This window comes from Scleropages formosus, chromosome 14, assembly GCF_900964775.1.
Source record: "Scleropages formosus chromosome 14, fSclFor1.1, whole genome shotgun sequence".
Taxonomy (NCBI): domain Eukaryota; kingdom Metazoa; phylum Chordata; class Actinopteri; order Osteoglossiformes; family Osteoglossidae; genus Scleropages; species Scleropages formosus.
Window position 1 is genome coordinate 22,930,806 of NC_041819.1, and position 24,421 is coordinate 22,955,226.

General features: G+C 46.1%; 2 protein-coding genes across 7 annotated transcripts; both read left to right on the forward strand.

The window, feature by feature from the left end:
• Positions 1–5,660: 5,660 nt before the first annotated feature.
• gtpbp8 (GTP binding protein 8) lies at positions 5,661–16,332 on the forward strand. 6 transcript variants are annotated; one of them, XM_018743071.2, is made up of 7 exons: positions 5,661–5,680; positions 11,308–11,660; positions 13,500–13,598; positions 13,685–13,815; positions 14,031–14,130; positions 14,390–14,508; positions 15,708–16,332. In XM_018743071.2, the coding sequence occupies exons 2-7, from the start codon at positions 11,337–11,339 to the stop codon at positions 15,799–15,801; spliced, it is 867 nt and encodes a 288-aa protein (XP_018598587.2). In that variant the 5' UTR covers positions 5,661–5,680; positions 11,308–11,336; the 3' UTR covers positions 15,802–16,332. The 6 variants fall into 6 exon arrangements, with proteins under 6 accessions (XP_018598587.2, XP_018598585.2, XP_018598586.2 ...); XM_018743069.2 differs by lacking the exon at positions 5,661–5,680 and adding an exon at positions 9,791–9,865; XM_018743070.2 differs by lacking the exon at positions 5,661–5,680 and adding an exon at positions 9,812–9,848.
• A 121-nt stretch (positions 16,333–16,453) lies between these two features.
• slc10a2 (solute carrier family 10 member 2) lies at positions 16,454–22,037 on the forward strand. The gene is made up of 7 exons (XM_018743066.2): positions 16,454–16,560; positions 16,891–17,330; positions 18,628–18,746; positions 19,526–19,614; positions 19,849–20,024; positions 20,652–20,809; positions 21,817–22,037. Exons 2-7 carry the CDS (start codon positions 16,921–16,923, stop codon positions 21,960–21,962), a joined length of 1,098 nt encoding a protein of 365 aa, XP_018598582.2. The 5' UTR covers positions 16,454–16,560; positions 16,891–16,920; the 3' UTR covers positions 21,963–22,037.
• Positions 22,038–24,421: the final 2,384 nt, after the last annotated feature.

Here is a 24,421-nt window from a genome sequence, read left to right on the forward strand (position 1 = left end):
ATTGACGGCTTCGGTCGTTGTTCAGGGGCCACGAAGCAGGGGTCGGATATCTGAGGAGGACACCAAAGGAACCGGACACGATCGAACCCAGCACCCCCTCCGTGAGTCTCAGATGTGCATTTTGGAGCTTCTAATCCGTGTAGCTAAACTAATCCATCTCCACCATTAGCAGGACACGGAGCTCACGCTTTTGGTGTGTATTCTAACCATCATGTCAAGTGCTGTAAGCCCTAACGTCCTACATGAACCTCCCGTATCCACACTGTTTCTGCTTCTCTATTCTGTATAACTCAATTCCCCCCGTGGATCAACAGAGTTATCTTATCTTATCTTATCTCATCTTATCTATGATCATTTTGCTGTTGATGTGTCACAATCCATCATCACGGCTGTAATATTAAACACCTTGAAAAAGGTAACTAAGATGAAGCTTTAATTATTACGTATTATTTATCAACTATTACTTATCTGTCTCCTTCTTCCAAGGCGACTTATAATGTGAGGTTTAAACACTAAGCTACGTATAGTGTTTTTACCCTGTTATACAGCAAGGCTGCTTTTATGATTAGGCGACAATAGGAAATCACCTCAGGGGGCAAAAATCTGGGGGAGCCTATTTCTGCTACTAAAATCAAAAAATAATTTGTAATCTCCGAAAAACCCTTGCTTAATAAGAAAGAAACAGTTTCATTAGAATACTGCAGATGATGTGATGTCTTATATATTATGTAAAAATCATACGACATATCGGTACCCTGTGTCTTCGGAATGTCGTATCTGTGGGACGTTTTCTATAAAATAAACTCAGTCTACACAGTAGATAGTTTATATGTATTTGTTTCCTTAGCCACCTACAGAATAAGTTTAGTTTTCACTTGTTACAGTAGAAATTTGCACTTTGCGTGTATATAATGTTCACATATGTTCAGGTCAACAATTATGGAAAAGTAACATTTTATTCGTAAATTCAAAGGCTATTTTGCATTCTTTTGATCTTTATGTATCTTTACTTATCTCTGGAGAGCTGGTAGTGTAGTGGTTAGAGTGGTTGCTTTTGGTCCCAAAAGTTGCAGGTTTGACTCTCACCTCCAGCCCTAATATCCTTGGAGAAGGGAGTTACCCTAAATTGTTCCAGTAAAATTACCCAGCTTTATAAATGGTTAAATAATTGTAGGTGAATTAACACTGTAAGTTGCTTTGGAGAAAAACATCAGTTAAATTAATAAATATCTTTAATAAAAATGACTTTTGTCATGTTTATGTATGCGTACCTTCATTAATTTAGAGATATTCTGTAAGTCTCAGGGGTGCTGGACTTATTCTTGTCTAGGGCCATCAAAAGCCCTTATGCTGGCCCCTGCAGCTCGGTCATTTTTACTGTATCAATTCAGGCCCAGTACTGTGATCAAGGGTACTACAGTGAGAATTTGAACCCAGGTCCTCTGGCTGCAAGATGGCAGCTCGTACTGTAACTGTATATGGTGGTGCGTAGCGAACCTGGGAAGGGAAAAAACTCACAAGTACAGCCAGATGCTTTTTAAAGGCTCTCGAGGTCAAGTTCTCCTTCCGCCCTTTTCCCGCAGAGCTCCTCAGAGAAGGTCGTCCAAGAGACGACCACCTGCAGCCCGACGGTCGGGGGTCCCGTCGCCGGCGTTCCGTCCGAGGCCACCTCTCAAAGCCCGGCCCTAAATCAAACCCCTCTTTGTACCGTGGTGCACCGCCCAGAGCGAGACTCTCTCCTCGAGGGCCAACCTACGTCTTTCTTCCGCTTTTCGAGGCAGGACTTGGCGTCCGTGTCGGTGTGTTAAATGGGCCACATGTTCCAGCCAACAACTCATCCCTCTGTCACAGGGAACGGTACGACACACGAACTCTCATTCAAAATTAACCGCGCAATAAAAGATTGATTTCCAAAAAAATGTTTTTTTATTCATTATCTTCATAGCGCTTATTTATTTAGAACCTCAGAAACGCTCTGACCGTTTGTGAGAGAGCAGGAGGGTATCGCGTTCTTTGCCATGCGGTCAGGTTAATTAACCGGGCTGACCCAGTCCCTCCCGGTCGCCACGGACACCTGCCACTCGGTGCTCTCGAACCTCCTGCCGGATCAGGGCCGACTTAACCGTCCGCCGCGGCCGAGCGCCTGGCGCCGTGAGTCAAAATGAGGGCAACGCTGCCCGAATCAGGTCACAGAGGCATCGGAAATGAGCTCCGCCACCCGGGCTGCGGACACGGGACGCTCCGGCACATTCCGCCTCTTATTGTCCGTATCCTTTCCAGCCCTGAATTTCATCCAGTCCCGTTGCGGGGTGCTGCAGGTCTTGGCCCCGGGCAGATTTAAATTTGCATTCTCTTTTTGTCGTCGGCCTCCCAGGGCCTCGTACGATGCAACAGATGCGTAAACGCACGACTCGAGCGTCGCTGCGGGATTTGCAGTCCTCCGCTGCCCTCTGGTGCCAGGGTGCTGCAGCCGCGCCACACGGAAACCGCGCAAAAAGTTCCTCGAACCTCCCCCACCCACGTTTTTTAAACAGCCATAAAGAGTTTTAATGAGGTAACGCTGAATGCGATAATCAATTAAAGCTCAGCCTGTTCCTGTCCTTAGAAGTAAAAGACAGCACACACACACACACACACACACACACACACACACACACACACACACATACAGGCCCGAGCCGCTATTAAACCTTTGCAGGCACTTCTGTGGTATCGAGTGGAAGTTTAATATCTGTTTAAATCACTGTCATGCAGCAATATAAAGTTCGCCATTTCTTTGTGATCGCGATGGTTGTGCCACGGGGCACAGTGCGCTCGACGGTGATGCGGCCCCTGAAATTCCCCGCGTGTTTCCTGTCGCTGAGACACCGCTGCCGTTTCGGTGTCTCTTTATTAAAGCTTTACGACATGTGTGACAGTTTGCTCATCTGGTTAATGCCAAGTCAATACGGAAGCAGACGCCCCCCGGTAAGCGAAGACGGGCCTCGGAAGGGGCGGGGCAGCAGCCTCGTGCGAAAGGCAGCGACGGGGAAAACAGATCAGTGATCGATAGAGGAAGGGCAGGCGGGTCTGGATCAGCGAAACACGGAGCGTGTTTTTATGGTGGCGCTTTTGGACATCGTCCAGACTGTTGACCTCTTGGGACAGCCTTGGGTCAGACCGATCCATCATAGGTTCAACGACGCGGCGGGCAGCGGATGATGCCGAGCATCTAGTTTTCTCTAGCTGAGTGGACGTGGGCCTGAGGGGATGGAGAGAAAATGGTCGGGAGACATTTACTACATCATTACATTGAATTTACCTTGAATTTATTCAATTGTTAATGTATTCGTTTCTCAAAAGTGACATAGAATTCACTAAATTAAAGTGCATCAACAACGGGTGAAGAGCTTTAGACAAAGATGCAGGATGATGGACACACAGCTTGTCTGTCTGACACCACCACGTTGCTGGTTCACATCCCTCCAGTAGCTCCGATAGAAGTGACACTTACATAATAGCAAATACATCGATAATCATAGCAGATGGTTTTGGACTCATTAACGGAGCTGTCAGGACATCAGGGGAGAAGTGGCTCTGAAAGAGATGGGTTTGAGACTCCTATTGAATGTTGGGAAGGATTCAGCAGCTCTGAGGGACAGAGGGAGATCATTCCATCACATTGGTGCCAAACTGAGAACCTGTGGACTTTAAATCTTGGACCCGTTGCGGGTGGGACCACAAGCAGCCGAAAGTGGAGGAGCACAGCACTCTTCCTGGGCAGTAGGGAGTGATAAGCTCATGCAGATATTGGGTGCAGATCCTTTGACCGTTTTATAGAACAGACAGTAATCAGAGTGTTTTAATTGATACAGGGAGCTATATGGAGAGAAATGAAGAGAGGAGGCACTTGGGAGACAGAGACACAAAGGATACATTTGCAGTGCAGTTTAGAGTGATATGAGGACCCCTGATTGCCCTGGAGGCAGATGGGGATGGGCTCCCACAGCGAGAGACAACTCACCAGCTCAGTGCTGGACCGCAAGCAACTCATTTCCATCCTTCCCCGATCGCTACCATTTGCTCTTTTCATACGGTCCTCCCTTTATCCTCCTTCAGATCCCACACATTGTTTTCTTTCCCTCAGTCTGCACCCCCCCAGCATGACTTTGCAATCCACAGAAATGTCCCTCAAACCCATCCCCCATCCCACCAACCCCCAGAGATCATAACCCTCTCCCCACCTGCAGCACGCAGTCGTCTGCAAACTGCTGAGAAAGGCACCACATGCAGCAGCGTCCAATAAAGGCATTGTCCATCACGCCCCCCACCCCGTGGCTTGTGCTGTCACACTCCAGCACCTCACAAAGAGCAGCACCGCGACCCACAATGTCGTTGCGTCGCCGCACCTTCTGCAGTTGGCTTCTAGCAGCGGAGGTTTCTGTAACGTCTCCGGGGGTGTGGAGACGCTCTGGGACTTGCGACCCCCCCTTGCGATGCCTTCATCGTTACACCCCAAGAGGGTGACATGGCCATTGTGCTCTCAATCCACCACACACACACCTGTCACGATGACCGTCTGCCTCTCTCTCTCACCCCCACGCCCCTGCCCCACCCGCGCTCCTGTTGCACCGTGCTGGGAGGAGGGGATGAGTGTCCTTGCTGGCGTGACCCAGGAAGTCCCAGGTGACCGTGACTGACCGCCAGGTAATTATGTGTCCTCCCCCCCACGTTCAATCCACATCCAGATGGCTCTCATTTTGCATCTATGACCCCCCCACCCGCCAGTCCTAGCCTATCCTGCACGGGTCTGAACTTTCACACTCAAAACCTCATCAACAGATACATTGTGGGGCTGTGAATCATCTCTTGGGCTTTTACCAGCTGAAAACCAATGGTGATTACAGTTAAAATTCATTTCTGTCACATTTTTGCCCAAGGCAACTTCTAGCATGGTAATTTTTACTAGATCATTCAAGGTAAGACTAAGGTTACTAAAGCAGGAGGTGGGATTTGAGCCCCTGTCCTTTTAATTGCCAGGGGAGGGTTCTAAACACCACGCCACCTGCTGCCCTTTGCTTTAATGTACACTTGACAACTGGCTACTTATACGTTTATAGGTTGGACACAGAGAGATTATTACTGACTGTTAAATACTAATAGTTGTGTTGGACAAGTGTGTTCAAGCAAGAAAAGAATCAGTCTGGAGCTGATCATGTGATGGACTGGCATCCCATCCAGGGTGTACCCTACTTCACGCCCTATGCTTCCAGGAGACACTCTGGACCTCCGCAACCCTTCAAAGTGGATATTGACGATGGATGGATCAATCGATCGATCTTTAAACTACACGTGTTCGTTGACTGTACCAAAGTGGTTCCACTCTTATGACTAAAGTTTCCAGTAAAGCTCACTCCCTTAAATGGGTCTAATCTTGTGATTATAACTCATTTTTTTTCTTTCCTTTCTGCAGCAGAAACGTCTGGGGGTGAGATTTGTTCATCCAGCTTCTCCTTGATCACCGGAGATGGACGATATGAGGCTGAGTGGGGGGGGTCCGCCTTCACTCACGCCCAGGCTTACACACTGGAATCTGCAGTTACACCATCGCGTCGGCACGGCAACCGTCTGCTCGAGGATTAACGCTGCGCGCCGAGCATCTCGCTGACCCCGGGGGCACTGGAGAGAGCAGGGAGGGAAGGTATAAATCAGGCATGTTCAGGGGGGGAGTAGCTCAGCTCTTCAGGGGGGGTCCAGAGAAGGTCCCCAAGATTACTGCTCCCAGAGATGGATATGGACTGAGTTCCAGATCTGAGCAGCTGTTGTAGGAGACAGAACTGGAGGAAAATTACAGGGATCCCCTCATGATGGGGGATGGTGGGGATGGCCTGGTAGACAGCAGCTGCAGTACAGTACACAGGGCAGCAGGTGGAGTACTGGTTAGAGCTTCCCTTAGAGGACCCAGGTTGAAAGCCCACCTCCTGCAGTACCCCAGTTTAAGGTACTTACCTTTAATTGATACAGTAAAAATTACTGTGCTGTCTAAACAGGTAAAGCAATGTAAATCGCTCTGGAGAGAAGTGTCAGATAAGAGATAGTTATTAATGAGCATTATGAAAAGGGTTTACTTTTTGTTTAGTGGCTGCTTATTAGTATTAGTTACCATCTTGGTCAGGATGACTTTTTTATTATCATGTTCCTTTCATCACTCAGATGTACAGTGATCTGATACTACAGTAAAAGTGTAGAGTGATTTTTCGGTGCAGGAAATTGGCTTTTGTTCACCAGCTGTTTGGTTGACAGGTTTGCTCAGGAGATGAGGCCCTGTGTCTCCCCAGCTCTTCTGCAGCAGGTCCCATAGCTGTAGGATGCCTTCGCATTGCTTTGCTTTCACTCTCCTGTCCAGCTCCTCCCATAGAGGTGCTGCCCAGGTTGACCATGTGTGCTCAAACTTTTGACTGGTGAAAAATACTCTGCAGTTGTTCACATCCACACATCCTTAGATGCAAGGACTGGTGTGAGTGCATGGCAAGGATTTAACTGAATGGTATAACAATTTATGGTACCAGAAAAGCTCCTAGGTGAGTGAGTGTGTGTGTTTACCTGTATCATATGGGCCCCTCAGAGCAGGCAGGGGGGCATTATCCCACTCTCTCACTCAAATGCATCTTTAGCTGCATTGATGTACATTGTTTACAGACTCAAGGTGCCCCCCCACACAGAAAGCTAAGTGTTGATGCTGAGAGGCTGGAGCTCTTGGCAGCAAAGGCAAAATCGATATCCTGACCACTGGGCTCTAGCACTCTAATATCCTCCGCACACTACCTGGCTAAATATTTATGTTGTTTTTAAGGCGGATGGTTTGGAAAAACAAGGGGAGACCGGAGAGGGGCGGCCGCCGGCGCGAAAAGCGTCGCGCGGGGCGCTTCATTTCTTGATTTAACCCCCTTTCCGAGCAGAGCCCGGCTTTGGCTGTCGTACAACTCTGAAGGTGGTTTTCTTTTTTTTGTGATAGAATTCAGGCACCGGATTCATTCTGTCTCGTCTCTCGGGGCTTTCGCACCCCCCGCCAACACACACACTCACGTACACACACACAGGCCCTTTCTATCCTTGCAAAACGAGATTATTGAGCATTACCGCTGTAAGGCAGAGTAATTTAGAGGTTCAGGTATGCTCTGTCACTTGTAATAGGCAAGGGATAAAGAAGGCCGAGGGGGGCTGGTGGGGAGCGGCGGTGTCAGGCTGCCGGATCGAGGAGGCGGCAACAGGCCCCCGCATATTTTTCATGACAAAAAACGATGACAGGCGGATTTTGGAGGGAAGGCATGTTCGTGGGGGGGGGGTTGGCGCAAACGTCTGACCTTCTGACTCGTCTTAGTCACTTCTGACAAACTTTTTCCAAGCATCACTCGACACAACGGAGAGCAAGGCAACTCGCACGTTCACTGTCTCCGTGACAACGCCCGAGGGGGGTGGGCGACAGACAGCCACGCTGGTTAACATGCAAATGAATGTGTTAATAGACTCGGAGGGGGCGCCGGAGGTCAGATGGGCAATAATTCAACGTCAGGTTAGCGACGAGAGCCAGCAGGGCGAGGTGGGTGAGCAGTGTGGCGCCATGTGACCTCTGACCCCCACCCCCCTTCCCTACCCGAACCCGACGCCTGCAGCTGGGCCCTTTCCCCATCTCTCGATCAGAAGCAAGGAGAGCAACACCAAAGACAGGAGGGAACCCGGGGGGGGGCAGCACGAGGGGAATCGTTTTGTTTTATGATTTATATCATCATTATTGATAAGTGCCCCGCAGAGATAAAAACGCCATCACAGGGCCACAATTGGCGTCTGCTTGCCGGAGATTGATCGGTCTGCCATTTCATCTTCGGTATTATTGAGCGGGCCGAGAACCCCCTGGGCTGTCACTTTCTGTCTCATGCTGTCCTCCGTCACATTTTCCCACAAATGCCTCTTCAAAATCTACTTGTAGACCCTGAAATACGCGTCCTTCGGTGCGTACGATTAATCTTTCGTCTTAAGGGCGGCTCTTTTAGTGGAGTGCCTCAGAGCCCCGGGTGCGAGATCCCCACTTAACTGCTATTTCTTTCGATAAGGTGTAAACTAGCAGTTACATTAACCATCTAGGTAAATGAAAGCAAAGATTACACTTGTGTTTAACTTTGGAGCCAAAACTAAACCGCTGAACCGACCAGGAAAGGCCGAGTCTCCGTGACCCGAGGGAGGGATCATTATGGAGGCCCTTCAGATGTCGTACTGCCATCTACTGGCCAGCTCTCCTCAGCTACTCCACTTTTTAACCGTCATTTTTAGACTCAAGGCTGAATTATTTCGCAAGATAACCAGTCAAAGCAAATATGCAAGTGCCTGACAAAAATTAACTGACACTTTCCAGGAGCACTGAAACAGGAGCTCAAAGGAAAGCCTGTTTCATGAGCCAAGGATGACAAGTTGACGCCACAGTACCGCTCGGTGATATCAAGGATGGCGACGAACGCTTGGCAACGTTCGGGTCAGCTCATGAAATCATAATCCCATTTCAAAGGGACTAATCCTGCTCGATAGGGTTGAAGAATGAGTTATAAAGCACCCAGAACTATGCACTTAATAAACAAAACCCCTCTTCTTTTGATAGCATGGGCAAATTTTATGTACAAGTCTTATTACGCACGTATTATGAAATGCTCAAGGAGGTGCTCTGGATTCCCGTTCATCACCGGCAAGAGCTGCGCGGCTGCCAGACGGGATTAGCCTTGCTTTAAGTGTCACTATAAATTACCTGTCAATTTATTTCCAATCATTTTTCATCGCGAGTAGAGTCTAACAAGCGGGAAAAAGTCACGGAGGCCACACAGTGACTCAACGGGAAGGTGGGATCCAAACTCCGCCTCTACCGACGTGGCGTCCCAGCGATCACCGTTGTCTGAACACCCGTCCTCTGAGGACATCGTGTTCTGCTCAAAATTCATAAGCACTTAATTTGGCAAATTAATAAACTGGTGTCTGTAAAGGAGGCCTGCACAGGACCAGAAGATGCTTGAGCACCTGGTATTTTACATCTCCATGAGAGACGTGCCTGTTTTTCGCGATGGGAATGCATGCCGGCGCACTTTTCCGATGTGAACCTACGTCGTGCGCAACGTCGACTCGCTGCGTGTGAGGGAACGTGTAAAACGTCCACTGTGTACCACCACTGTCAAGGTGCGGAGCACAGAGTCAGTCACCCGCTGGGGTGCAGACGGTGCTGCTTCACCATCAACCAAGAATCAAGAATGCCCTAAAGGAAAATGATATATTGATATATTACATAGAAACCTCATTAAATTGTTGCAAATTGATGTATTTATGACCTTGTAGGGTTTTTATACAGCACTGTTGACTAGAGTGAAGCTTCACTTTTTTGCATTGCTGTATTAGTATTTCTTCAGTTTAAGTATCCAGATGCATAAACGGTAGAATGTAAAACTTTAAACTGCTCAAGTCATTAATATGCAAACATAATAAAATGCAAACATAGGTGTAAAGTGCCTGGGGACAAGGTAAAGAGGTTCCCAAGTGTGCTAGATGGTAAATTCTGTTTTGTTATGGTAATGAATGTCCATCTCTGTCTTGTACTGTTATTCTCTCTAGATCTGCACATGGATTATTATAGCACCTTGGAGCTTTTTTTTTTTTTTTAAAAAAGTTGTTCCAGAAAACTGAATTGGAAAACTATTTAAAAAAAAAAAAAAAAAAAAAAAAAAGAAAACAAAAGCGCACATATAGCCCGGTACTATTTAAGCGCCCCTTGTGGCAGCGGGACGGATAAAAGTGTAACGCTGCGCTCGAGACGTGACGTCACTGAAGGATTTAAGGTTATGGATGATGAGCGGTAAATGATGAATAATGGTTTTAATTTTTCATGCTTTGTCTCTGGGTAAGCTATCAGATATCTCATTTGTTTGTGTTTTTTTTTTTTTTTTGTTGTTGCTGTTGAGTTTTTTTGTTTGTGCGTGTTTTTTTTTTTTTTTTTTTGCGCTGCGAAGACGACGACGTCGGATACTGAACCAGTCGCTGCGAGCCGAGAGGGGGGAAACAATTAAGTTCCTTACCAGTTTAGTTTTACACTAATTAAATATTTTACACCTCATGGGTCGAAAAGCTAAGGCTGTAGTCTGTACAAAGCTTACAACATATTTAAATTACAATTGCACAGTCAGTGCATTGAAACACGGCAGCGTCGGTAACTTTTTAGGGGGACACACAGGAAGTCACCCAGAAACCATATTATTATTATTATTATTATTATTATTATAATAACTAATAATGAATTTTATTACTGGATTTAGCTGAAGTTTGCTCTAAAGTTACTTAATTTTAGGTTTTTAGACCAAGCTACTTGCAGTGAGTTACCCTTTTACAGCAGAGTCATTTTTACCTTGTCAGCTTGGGGTCAGTACCTTGATCTCAACACTGCAGTGCACAGTGGTTTTTCCTTTTTTTTTTTTTAAACCACATCCTCACTCTTCGATCAGTCTTGGTACGAGATCACAGTCCTCAGGTGTGGTACAGCTGCTGAGTGTCCTGCAATGCATCACCTTTACCACTGTGGCTTACAGTATTACTATAGTAAGGCTATAATTTGATCAAAACCACTGCTTTATCTGCCAAAGTCATAGCCTGTGTCTGAGGTTTAAATAACACAAACAGCAAAAACAAACAAACAATCTCCTCCATCCCTTGGCTTTCAGCAGTCAGGGTGTTTTTTTTTTCGCACCCTTAGTATAATTTCTTTATAATTTGGAATGATTTGCAATCAGCTGTGGATGTGAGCAGGAGCTCCAATCAACCCACACAAACACATGCAGCACTTGTTTTTCTATTAACAGATTTTTGTTGATTCATTGCACTAATGCTTTTTCAGAGCAACTTAGTCTGAGGTTTATCTAGGAAGATATTGACAGGAATTTATATATATTCCTCCAGCAGGTGCTTTTCTCTAGAGCAGCTTACAATTATTTACCCATTTAGGTTATTTTATTGGACTAATTTAGGGTAAATACCTTGCTCAAGGCTACTACAGCTGGAGGTGAGACTCAAACCTATGACCTTTGGGTCCAAAGGGAGGAGCTATAACCACTATCCTACCAGCTGTCCATTTATGTGCCTGTGTAATTTTTAAGGCAGCATCTTAGGATAAGTACCTCACTCAAAGGTTTACCACTGAGCGGTGGGATTTAAGTCAAACTCCTATGATTTCCGGTGACAACTTTAGCCACTACGCCACCTGTTGTCCCCACACTGCTCACACCTTTGCCCTGTTCTGCACTTCAGGAAGCCCTGAATGAGCAGAGCCCAGCAAGATGATTGTGACAAAGGCGCACTCCCTGCTGAGACCCGTGGTTCTGTTCGGGACCGTTCCCTGGCGAGTGACTCACAAGCTGGCCTCGTTCCAGGAGGCCTCCAGGCTGCCGGAGAAGAAACTCCAGGACTTGCTCTTCCCCCTGGCTGCTCTGGAGGGCGAGCTGGTCAGGGGAGCAGGTGACATCAACCTCCAGCTGTTCCGGCCCAGCGCCGAAGACATCGCCAGGGCCGAGAAGCTCTTCACCCCATCTCCTAAACACAAGATTGATTACTTCTCCTCGGCCGTGAGGATGGACCACGTCCCGCTGATAAGCCAGCCTGAAGTAAGGCTCCGCCACCCCCGCTGCAGGTTTATGAAGTCATGGTAATTAAACCCATCGTTAAAGTGGCCCACCACTCCATAAATTCGAGCCCTCCACGGCATTTACGCTTCCTGCCGATGACTTTGTGGTGCCCTCGTATAAAACCGAGTTCTTTGTGCCTGATCATGGTACCCGCGACGAGTCTGGGGCTGTACCCCTGCCTCTTTTCTAAGGTTCCAAGCAAAAGACAAGCTTCAGATGAGTGACTGGTGTCCTGCCCAGGGTGTACCCTGCCTCACGCCATGCGCCTCCTGGATAGGCCCCAGGCCACTGTGACCCTGCAGTGGACAAATGGTAACTGATATTGGATGATGGACAGAATACATTCATGCATCTAGGCGTTCAGCACCAGCCCTTTTCCTCTGTGTGGTCAGTTTTTCCCCCGAGAGCATGACCCATAAACACCAGTAGTACAGCTCTTATTGAAACGGCTCTTGGATTTATCGCTGTGATAGAAGCTTTGTGGCTGGATGCAGTGCTAAATTGTGAGTTTTAAAGCTTTACTTGATTTAAAGCTAACGTCTTTGTTGGCCTGTGGAGGGAAGCGTTTTATGACTTGGAACTACTTTACAAGGGCCTTGATTATGAGAACAGTTATTGAGCGGCCAATACTGTTGTGATATGAAGAAGAGGCACCAGGGAGATGGTGTTAGACACAATTCAGTGTTGGGCCTTCCAAGATTTACACAGGTTTAACTTTCCCTGCTGGAGACATGTGGGTCAGGCTGGAGACTCAGCACCCCATACATGTTGTGTTGGGCTAAAGCTGTGGACACAGCACTGAAATTGCATCTTTGTAGGACCCTGGCAGACAGGAACCTTCATGGGTGACATTGTGTTTCTTCACTGCATCTCTTGCAATATCGTCCTTTTCAAAGTAAGACAATCAAACCAGTACGTTTCCTCTTAGGGCCGTACGGGTCAGGTGTACCGCTGGGGTATCTGTGGGTGAGCTCCATCTAGCTGGAGGAGAATCAGCTGGCAGATTTGTTTCTGTAACCACAATGGAGGGTAAAATCTTCCTTAGCAACACTGATGTTTGTGAGCTGAGATTCTGAGACTCATTAAAGGGAAAGAAAAAGATACCTGTTGGTTTCTAGATCCTGGACACATGATCACACCCCAAGGTGACCTTTTTAACACAACACGGCTAATCTCTAATGGGGATCTTATGCTGTGTGACAAGTTTTGTTAGTTTGTCAAATTATTTTAATTTAATTCATTTTAATACTGAAGCTGCTCTTTAAGTTGCTTACCACAGTTTTTTCCAGAGCAGCTCACACAGCTCAGTTTTATGCTTAATTTACTTTAACAGTTTAAGTTAATTATCTCTTTCAAGGGTACAACTGTACCACACTCCCATAAATATTTATTAACTTAGCTGACTTTTTTTTCTTTTCTTCAGTGACTCAGTGTGTTAATCTACTGAATTATGAAATTTATACAACTTGGTTTTTTTTTTTTTTTCTTTCTCTCTGTACTGATTGTGGGTAAGTACCTTACTTAAGGGGAGCAGGGGTTCAAACTTGGATCCTTAACCACGAGGCGGTAGCTCTAACCATGGTACTGCCTGAATGAACCATCTGAAAAAGCTCCAATTTCAGTAAAAGGTGCATTTGCCACTGAAGGCGGGCACCAGGTAGCTCTGCAGGTTATGGTAACACAAGTTTTACCCAACAGGTTACAAGTTTGTATCTTTAAGAAAGCAGTTTTCCATGTGTTTAAAAGGGTAGATGTGTCAAATTGTAACCTATAGAGTGAGATAATTAAGTAGAGACACACAACTGCTGTCTTCCCCAGGTGTGTTTCCTCGGGAGGAGCAACGTGGGCAAGTCGTCGCTCATCAGGGCTCTGTTCTCCCTCGCCCCCAGTGTGGAGGTCAGGGTCTCTAAGACTCCAGTGAGTAGAGACTTTGTGAGAGATCTTCAGGTCGCTTTAGGGCTCAAGCCATCATTTTTACTTAGTGTTCGTTCGTTTGTTTTTAGGGTCACACAAAGAAGATGAACTTCTTCACGGTGGGAAGGGCGTTCACCTTGGTGGACATGCCAGGATATGGCTACAGAGCCCCCACGGATTTTGTGGACATGGTGGAGTCCTACCTGGAGACCAGGAAAAAGTATAAAGTGATCACACTCCCGCCTTTGTGCACTCGCTTCAGTATTTACCTTCAGCAGCTGCTTCTGTCAGACTGATCGTGGACAAGTTGGTTTCAGTGGAATGTAACGGGGTGAAGTCAAAGAGAGAAATCGCATTTAATAGGTAGAGTAACGTTGGAACAGTATGCCACAGTGGAGTTATGTGTAACACGCTGTTGTTGCTGCATCTGTCCAGTCTGGTGAGGACCTTCCTGTTGGTGGACGGATCTGTGGGAATACAGGAAGCAGACAGGGTTGCCATGGAGATGAGCGACGAATTTGGGCTTCCTTTTGTGGTGAGTAGTAGCATCGCATTCAGATGTTAATTTCTTTAACATCTTCAGCCTTTGTTTGTTCATACTATGTGGTAATAAATTACTTCTGATAACCAGAAATGTCCAGGTTGTGGTAAATAGAGGCCTGTTCCTAGGAGAGCCTGGCTGTGTGGCTGTACTTTCTCAGCTGGACCTGAAGATGGCAGGAACACCACTGTTTCTCAAGAAACTCAACTCAAGGGCCTCCAGCAAGCTTTCTCCCTCATGTTCTTTGTTGCAGATCGTGCTGACAAAGATTGATAAAGGCAGGAAGGGGGTGCTGTTGACTAACCTTCTGCAGGTGCAGGAAGTCATCAAGAGGCACACTGCCTGCTGTTACCCACAGCCTTTCCTGGTCAGGTCAGTGCTGAAACAACTGTTTTGTGCCATTCTGTAACACACTGGGTGTTGCAAAACACATCATGTAGATGTGTATTAGTGTGTGTTACACACACTTTCTATCTTGTGACTGCGCTCCAAGTCTGCCTTCAGGATGGATCACTGTATTATTTATGATGTGCACTTCCTGTTACCGCTACATCGCATACACAGCGCTTGCATTTCTAATAATGATAGAAAAATAGTCAAAACCATGGGAAGTCAGTGGCTTTGACTGAAATGTGGCCATGCATGAAGAGGACCGGATGTTATTAAAATCGCGGCGGTCAGAAAGCACCTCACGTGTTACACCCCCTCTCTTTCATACACATAGGCACATGTGAATATCTACTATAAAACATAGAAAAACACGGACAGTTCAGATGACACACTGAATAAAATCACATGACGGACAGAGCCTCAGAGATCCTAGAAAAGATTAGTTAATGAGGGCAGTGGAACTATAGATGCCTGCAGAAACCTGCTCTTACCTGAGGTCGCTGTCACCATTCCAGCTGTGCTAGCCTTATAAAATATACATCTAATTCTCACAAACAGCAGATCTATGTATAGGACGATTAATGATTGCCCCACACACACCAGCATTCATACTTACTGTGTGGATCTGTGGCTTTCATATTCTGCAGAATATTGGACTGTGGATCTGCTTGCTTGAGAAAACAGTGGTCAGAACTTTGTCCTCTGCTCTCATGTGAGGGCAGTGATCCATCACTGGGGGACACTGCGCACATGTTTACATCCAGTATTATTAGTGTCCATAGTGACTCTTGTCAGACAAGCACCAGTGATTCTCCCATCTATACAGCAGGGTATTTTTATTGCACCAATTCAGGGCAAATCCCTTGACCAATACCTTGACGAAGGGTAGAAAAGCAGTGGGGAGTTAAGGGACCTTCAGACTGAAAGAGAACCACCATAACCACAACACATCCTGCTAGCCAGCTAGGGCCAAATTTGAACTGTGACTCCTACCTTTTTCTGCTTCATTTCACGCAGAATAGTGCAGAAAAACTACTGTCGCCCATCTTTGAAATAGTATAACTTAGTATGTGTAACTAACTGCCTGTTGTTTGCATGACATCCTGTAGAAAAGCCATTTGTTTTCTTTGTATCCAGTGTTTATTCTGTCTATGATGACTTTGTCTCTGCGTAACTGACAGCTCCACCCAGTTCTCAGGGGTCCATCTGCTTCGCTGTTTCATCGCCCACGTGACGGGGAACATTGCCCTGATGAGCGATGCCAAAGGCAGCTGACCTTCCATGCAGGCGCTTCACACTGCTTGGACCCGAGCAGAGCAGCTCTAGACCTGAGGCTGTTTCAGCATCGCTCTGACCTCTGGTGGTCAGCACTTGATGAAGTGCCTGTTTCATTGTAAAACCCTTCCCTGGGGTTTCAGATTTAAATCGCATGATTACTGTAATTTATACTGTAGTACATGTGGATTCTTGAAGGCTGGAATTGTTGAACTCAGTCTTAATCCATCTGTGTTTGTCATTTTATCCTGTAAATATGTTTCTTTGAAGAGTGGAAAATTCTGACTATGTTCCAAGCAATTTTTCCAATAAAAGTGAAAGCCAAGACTTGGACTAATTGCCTTGATGTTCTTTAGCTCTTCAATTGCATACGGCCACTAAGTGTTGATGTAACTGGTTCAGCTGCCATTCCTGTTGTTAAATAATAGAATGCTTTAGTGGAAGTGTGATCTTATACTTTATTCCACCTATCAAAACCAGCCCATTCATGTGGACTCTTTAAACTTTAAACAGGCTCCCACAGGTCATAAGACGTCGCTTTTCGCCTCTGAACACCAGGCTCTCTGTGAAGTTGTTTGATTGCTTTGGTGGGCAAAGAATGATCTTTTTTCTTTTCTTTTTTTTTTTTTTTTTTATATTACACTTTTCCGTTCTTTGGTGACACTTAGTTCCTTGTTCTTTGGCGACACTGAGGTGACCTTGGGCCTCGGATCATTCAGCTCAGATCTAGTGGAGGACAATAAAAGTCAAGGCCGAGAGGTAAAAGGGAAAGGAGGGGCTGTTGGATTGCTGTCACTTGTTGTACGTGACACTAAAATAATGAAATAACTTTTTCAGCAGCGGCCTCGTAAAAGTCTACGTACAAGTTAATGTTTACTTCGTGTATTTATTGTTTTAATTGTGGGTGGATCTGTATAAGGGGCAAATGTGAGGCAAGAAGACTCTCGCATGACTTAAAATTGTGGGCACCGGAGTCTGTTGAGACGGAGTCGAGAAACCTCAGCACCACGGCGCTTGTGTGGAGGGGACACACTTTTGCCGGAAGGATTTGAGACTAACCACTTGTCTAAATCCCCTTTGGAACAACAGGTCCAGCTAGTACATCCTCATCATCTGAACATGTCTGCACCCACGCTCTTCCCCAACTCAACGACAGCTGTCGATGGAGTCTGCCCCCCAAATGCCACGCTGTGCAGCGGTACCTCCTGCCTGGTGTTGGCCAGCAATTTCAACTACATACTGGGTGTGTCTATGAGCACAGTCATGGCGGTCATGCTGGGACTGGTCATGTTCGCCATGGGCTGCAACGTGGAGGTCATGAAGCTATGGGGACACATCAGGCGACCCTGGGGCATTTCAGTGGGCTTCCTCTGCCAGTTCGGCATTATGCCCTTCACAGCCTTCGCCCTGTCGATGGCCTTCAACGTGCTGCCAGTGCAGGCTGTGGTCGTCATCATCATGGGCTGCTGTCCAGGTGGTTCTTATTCCAACATCTTAGCCTACTGGCTGGACGGTGACATGGACCTCAGGTGAGAGCAACGTTCTGGAGGGGTCTCAGGGGTCTGAAATTAAGTCCAGATGGGCTCGTTCAAACGTCCGAATGAACTAATCTACTTTGTAAAATAAGTGAAGTTGAATACTGTCATTCTAACTTCTATGATATATCACTGTCGTTTTCATAACTGTCAGTTGTGTAGCTGTAATAAAATTAACCTACGTCAAGGGCTCTTGAAGCGTTTTGGACCAAGAACCACGTTGTCAAAGTAAAAGATGTGACGGACCAAGCACAGCCTATGCAACGTTGCTGCAATTAAAACAACTTGTAACTTTTACAGGTGGTCCCCGAATTACAATGGTTCGACTAATGATTTTTTCGACTTTATTGTGGTGAGCTGGAAATACGCATTCAGTAGAAACCATGCTCCAAATTTTGAATTTTGATTTTTCCCGGGCAAGCGATATACGGTGCGATACTCTTTCGTGATGGGGGCGCGGTGGGGCAGCGGGCTTGGCCAGGTCTTGCTCTCTGGTGGGTCTGGGGCTCGAGTCCTGCTTGGGGTGCCTTGCGATGGACCGGCTTCCCGTCCTGGGTGTGTCCCCTCCCTCCGGCCTTATGCCCCGTGTTGCCGGGCCAGCCTCTAGTTTGCAGCAATCCCGCTCGGGACAAGTGTTTTCAGACTGTGTGTGTGTGTGTGTGTGCACTCTCTCGCAATGCTGGGCAGCGGCAGTAATCCACATCTCCCAGTCTGTCACACAGAGGTGTGTATTAAATGCATTTTCGACTTACAATGGGTTTTGCAGAACGTAACCCCATCGTAAATCGGGGAGCACCTGTATTCAGATGGTACCTTTACTCAAGGCGATGTATAGTGTCACAATTATTTACCAATTTGCACAGTGTGGTATTTCTACAGGAGTAATTCACAGCTATTACAAAGAGAGCAGGAACTCTAACCCGAGACTTTCAGATAACATGGCAACTGCTCTAACTTCTTTCACCTACTTTCGTGCCCCCACTATAATAGGTGATTAAAAATGTTAAAAGTATTTAATCTCATTGAATCAGCATCATGCCCTTTATATTTAGTATGGAACCACTTCATGAACCGTTACATAAACATAAACTATACACAGAAATATTCTCCTAGCAGCAGTAATTAAATTAGTAATTAAAGTGTTATTCAGCCTGAAAAACTACATGTAGTTTATCATTTTTTTTAAAAAACTAGTTTTATGTAGAAACTTGTAGTTCCTGGACCTGTAGTGTACTTATTGATCCCTACCAGTCATGAAGAGTGTAATGCTGTGTCTTTTATTGTGTATCAGTATCAGCATGACAACCTGCTCCACCATGCTGGCCATGGGCATGATGCCCCTGTGTCTGTTCATCTACACCTCTGCATGGACCTCCAGTAGCAGCATCCAGATCCCCTACGACAGCATAGGTACACTTGCTTTTTTCCACACGTTAACTTGGCACGCTGCGTCTCGGCATCAACTTCCTCTTCGCTGCTCAATATATTTTTCTTCCTCTCAGTGTCACTGACTGAATAAAACAGCTCCATGTTTCTTCTGTTATGCAAATAATTATTTTAAAACTAAAACCATAAAACTGTAGGAGATAGAACAGCTGGTAATGTAGTGGTTAGAGCTTTTGCACCCAAAGGTTGCAGGTTTGAATCCCACCCCCAGCTGTAGTACCCTTGAGCAAAGTACTTTCCCTTAATTGCTCCAGTAAAATGACCCAGCTGTATAAAAAGGTAAATAATTGTAAGTATCTTAACATTATAATTTGTTTAACATATAATTGTCATTTAAATGAATATTAATATACATTATATTAACATAAGATAAGAGGATAGTATCCTGGTGAGAGATGATGTCACATTTGAAGGAGAAAAATTCAATACAGAATTAATAATGATACTGACCAGCAAAAAGCCTTCCCTGACTGTTCATTCACTTCTTAATCTACCTACAATATACCTGTGTTCATGTCACGTTGCTGGTAATATACTACATAGATGATGTACTTGACCACAGGTAGCATTTCACAGCTTGAGTACTTTTATAAGAAAGTAGCCTTAATACTCACTGAATACAAATGTTACCTTAAATCATAACAGGAATGGTCATACTAATGAACCAAAGCAACTTCTGCTCTGTCTTTTAGATGCTTTTCCCTGAAAGTCTTCCTGACATTCTGACTGTCTTCTCTAATCAGGAATCACCTTGGCCTCAATCCTGATCCCAGTTACTTTTGGGATGTACATCAAGTACCGATGGCCCAAGACGGCCAAGAAGGTCCTCAAGGTGAGACCTCTACAAGTTTATCTTTCATGCCCTCAAGAATGAGCGTATGTGACTTTCTGTCTGAGAGTTTCTGTACTGTGCATGTGGAAGCAGAACTTCCAGCTCAATATGCTTTACCTGTCGTGATTTAACTGGAGGAATCAAAATGAAGTTATGATGGAAGACTTCAAAAAGAAATCCCAAGCAGGTTTTTCTTGGAACCATGGTTGACTAACAGTGTGTGTGGAACTGCAGGTGGGATCCATCATGGGCTTCCTCCTCATCATCCTCATTGCAGTGGTGGGTGGCATCTTGTATCAGTCTTCCTGGGACATTGCTCCTTCCATGTGGATCATTGGTGTCATGTACCCAATTCTGGGCTCTGCACTGGGCTTCCTGCTAGCGTGGATGGTTGGCCAACCCTGGGCCAGGTAACTACTTCAGCAACCGGCAGTGTAACACTATGAGCCAGTAGGTGATATAGTGGTTAGAGTCACCGTATTTGGGCTTGAAGTCCCTAGGTTCAAATCCCACATTCTGTTGTAGGACCCTTGAGCAAGGAACTTGCTCTAAGTGGCTCCACTGAAAATGTAAAGTTAAAAAAAAGTACATTGCTGTAAGAAGGTTAGCATTCTAAGTCACTTTACATTTATTTATTTAGCAGATGCTTTTCTCCAAAGCGACGTACATCTCATAGAAAATACAATGTTCATTACATTAGCAAAAAGAGACACTTAGATACAGACGTGTGATTCTTAAGTGCAGTTAGTTTGTTACTTTCCACCATATGAACCAATGTTCATCACACCAGTAGCTGCATGAAACTTTGTGAGAATATCCACGATTTCCGATCACCTTCCTAGTAAATTTTTTTTTGGAGATACATGTAAACATTTATGTTACATTACAGGAATAACATAATTCTTTGCATAAAATCGTCTAATAAGTAAATGTAATGGCACAGCACCTGCGAAGTCTGCGTACGTGAGGGTGTCGGTATGAATCCGAGGGCTCTTACGCACACCTGAGCCTAATGTGTGGTCTACCTGTTTTCGCAGGTGTCGCACCATCGCCCTGGAGACGGGCATCCAGAACGCCCAGCTGTGCAGCACCATTGTGCAACTGTCCTTCAGCCCAGAGGACCTGGAGCTCATGTTTTCATTCCCACTCATCTACAGCATATTCCAGGTTTTCTATTCAATGGCAGCAGTTGGAGGTGATGCAGCATCATTAATGTCACAGCATGTGCTATTGCTTAATGAAAAAATTACAGTGCCCCCTTCATTCAACATTCATTAATTAGCAAAATCCTCACCTGCTGATTGTAAAATTAAAGCTGCCTGCTGTGTCTTGGCTGCATTTAGTCGTTGGTGACGACTCGAACGGTGGGTTATGATGTAATGGTGACATTAGCCTTGACGTGGAACGACGAAGCCGTCTTATAGGTGTATAGCGACACTTTTGGTATCAGTACGACATTATTGACATTATGACAATATGACATTATACTGTATTCATGAATGTTTTTTTTTACCCTTTTATTATTAATTTCGGGGGTGCGGTGGCGCAGTGGGTTGAACCACAGTCCTGCTCTCCGGTGGGTCTGGGGTTCAAGTCCCGCTTGGGGTGCCTTGCGACGGACTGGTGTCCCGTCCTGGGTGTGTCCCCTCCCCCTCCGGCCTTACGCCCCGTGTTGCCGGGTAGGCTCCGGTTCCCCGTGACCCCGTATGGGACTAGCGGTTCTGAAAATGTGTGTGTGTATTATTAATTTCACTTTGTTTACCCATGATTGTTAATGACTGTGTATGTAGTTAATGACTTATTAATGCAGTTATTATCCAGGATTTGGGGGCGTGGTGGCGCAGTGGGTTGGACCACAGTCCTGCTCTCCGGTGGGTCTGGGGTTCAAGTCCCGCTTGGGGTGCCCTGCGACGGACTGGCGTCCCGTCCTGGGTGTGTCCCCTCCCCCTCCGGCCTTACGCCCTGTGTTACCGGGTAGGCTCCGGTTCCCCGTGACCCCATATGGGACGAGCGGTTCTGAAAATGTGTGTGTGTGTGTGTGTATCCAGGATTTATAAATATTCACCTTACCCGTTAGCCAGATTTTATAGTTTTACGTGAAGTTAATGAGCCTTTACGGAATTGTCTTCCGAAAAGGGAACAGAGAGGTTGAGGTGCAGCAAACGCAGAGATGGCTGCTGAACGCATGTGTCCCACCTGCAGGTTACCAGGTGTATAAGCGCCGTTGTCAGCGCAGTGCCATCAGGACGTCAACCCCAGAGGACAAAGAGGTGCACGCTGTGGAGAACGGAGGCTTCCGGGGCGACGAGAACGGCAACAACGTCGGTGACAAGGTCACCCGGATGTGAACGTTCGAATAAAAGCGGCGATGGACCGGCAATTTGGCCTGAGCACCACAGCAAATCCACCCTCGCACCCACCGAACTTTTCCGTCGGGAAGACTGACCCAATGCTTCGAGCTTCCTGCGATTACTTCACATTATTCAGTATCTTATCTCACCTCACACGCGCTTCACTTTCTACGTAAACCTTGACTTTGAGGGTGTGTTGTCAGCGATTGCACTCAGCAGTGGCTGAAAAGAATGGGTACGCTCCTCCTCTCATTTTTAACTTTCCGTAGTGTGTAAGCACGGTACGAGGACACGAAGTGGAGCCCTGTCGACTTGTATTTATAGCAGATCTATGTACCCGAAATATTCTCATTGCTTAGCAATGATTTTAGGTGCTGAGCAAGCACGTGTGAGGCAAAGCTTTACTGCGTAGTTTACAACAATAAGCATATTTATCCAGATAATTATTGTTGTTATGCCTTGAAAAGTGTAACAGTATGGGCACTCGGACTTGACGCTGCAACCACAGGCTCATAATAAAGTTCTGTAGTCGCTGTGCTACTACGCTGAATGCTTTCATGTCGGCAAAGGGCAAACGGGCAGGGAAGAAGGAAGCCGATAATCGAGCAACATGTCTTCATTGGATATTATATATTCCATCTTACGGGACTGACGAGTGAAAAGGATGGACTGACATCTCGAAACTTCACGACATTCACAATGTCTACGTGTTGCATCAGCGCAGGAAACCTCCTCTGTTGGAACTCTGCATTACTCTGACTCTGGGGTTGGAAGTTGGCCTTCTGTAGAACCGGGGCGATTCCTGGATTTTTTAAATAAGGTGGAAGAGGAGGCAAGAATTAGTGGGGGGGGGCACAGCAAGTCTGCCCAAGTTACGTTAGCTAAGATAACTAACTAGCTACATAATATTTTAATGGGACTCTTAGGAGCTTTTGAAGCCATTATACCCGCGAGGCTCGTCTCGAGGCTTCACTAGCTCCCAAGTAGCCTCGCTACTGTTGCTGTCATCTGGAGTTCACCTGTGCGTATCATTGCAGCACAGAACAACAACACCCCAGTCCACATATTTCATAATATATAACTGAGTGTGTTTGTGCCATGAACAGACACGTGGTTTGCGGTCGAGTCGTGTTGCGTCCCTTCTCCTGTCTGAAAAACGCGGGACTGTGATTCCGCATCGCAAATCAGGCAGTGATTAATAGCGCTCTGATCCAATGGCGTCGAGCATTGTCAGATTGACGGTACTCCAGCCCAATGGCGGCGGGGGGGTGCGGTCCAATGATATTTCAGGGGGGCCGGTCTCACCTCGTGCCACCTCTTTAGACACTCCCCTGTTCTAGAAGCCCTCCTGGATCCGTGAATCTTGGCCCGTTACCAATGTTATTGGTTACAAAAGGCCTTAGTCTGGTGATTGTTTTAATTTAATTCTTCAACCGTTTCGCTCAGGAACTCGCGATGCGGACCAAGGTTTAACTTTATTGGATTTGTCGGATGGTCATTTTACGGTTTACTGTTGAAAATATTTTTTTTTTTGGAGCAATTTGTTCAATAAAAGTATAGTGAACCCAATGATGGCTAATTTCCTTCATCTTAGTCACCTCCTGATATTGCCACTGCGGAGATGTTACTGGCCAAAGACTCGCATAGCACTTATGGCTGTGGGCTGCTGTCTCATAGCGCCTGGGTGGTGTGAGAGGACATGGGTTTGATCCCCGCTTAGTCTGTGTGGAGTTTGCATGTTCTCCCTGTAGCTGTGTGGGTTTCCTCAGGTGCAAAAAGAAAGCCTATGAGAAATGTTATTAAGAAGATAGCGTGCGCTTCTGGAAATGTAAAATATGCGTGTAGCGAATGCTCGGAGAGACTCCCTAGACTCTGACATAGGGACAGGACGGTACAGGGGGCTCTCCCTCCAACTGGGGTGAAATAAAGTCAGATTCTCTCTCCTGTCTTGGGCCCTTTGTCTGAGTTACTTTTAAATTTGTTCCACAGCAGCTACAAATACGTCAATAATTCTAGGTTAACTTAGAAAAATTAGTTACTCATTCCAGTTGTACAATAATAGAAAACGTTGGGAATTGTTGTGTCTAACACTGCAGCCGTGTCTCCAGTGTTTCGCAACACATTACCGTGCCTGGTAAAATGGGAAAAATGGGCCTGTTCATGGAGGCTCCATGAGAGTGCAACTCGCCACCTCTGAAAATCGGTCTCATCTGTGCGGTAAGTCTCTTCGGTACTTCAATATCTGGAAGGCGCAGGGAGATTTTTTTAAAAATGTCTTTCGGGGCCATGAGACTAACATAATAAAACAACTTGTGCCAATCTGAAAAGCGGCCTCTAAAAAACAAACGAGACAGTTTTAGATTTTTTTTTTTTTCCATCGATTTCAGCTGTGGGAGGATTTGCGTTTAGAACGTTAAGGGTGAGAGATTTTTACGTGTTGTACATACTAGCGTTTG

Excerpts from the sequence above, each read along its gene's own strand:
- gtpbp8 (XM_018743071.2), top strand. The coding sequence starts at position 11,337 with ATGATTGTGACAAAGGCGCACTCCCTGCTGAGACCCGTGGTTCTGTTC. Across the intron at positions 13,599-13,684 it reads TCAGGGTCTCTAAGACTCCA|GGTCACACAAAGAAGATGAA; the intron begins GTGAGTAGAGAC and ends GTTTGTTTTTAG. Across the intron at positions 14,131-14,389 it reads AATTTGGGCTTCCTTTTGTG|ATCGTGCTGACAAAGATTGA; the intron begins GTGAGTAGTAGC and ends TCTTTGTTGCAG.
- slc10a2 (XM_018743066.2), top strand. The coding sequence starts at position 16,921 with ATGTCTGCACCCACGCTCTTCCCCAACTCAACGACAGCTGTCGATGGA. Across the intron at positions 19,615-19,848 it reads CGGCCAAGAAGGTCCTCAAG|GTGGGATCCATCATGGGCTT; the intron begins GTGAGACCTCTA and ends GTGGAACTGCAG. Across the intron at positions 20,025-20,651 it reads GTTGGCCAACCCTGGGCCAG|GTGTCGCACCATCGCCCTGG; the intron begins GTAACTACTTCA and ends CTGTTTTCGCAG.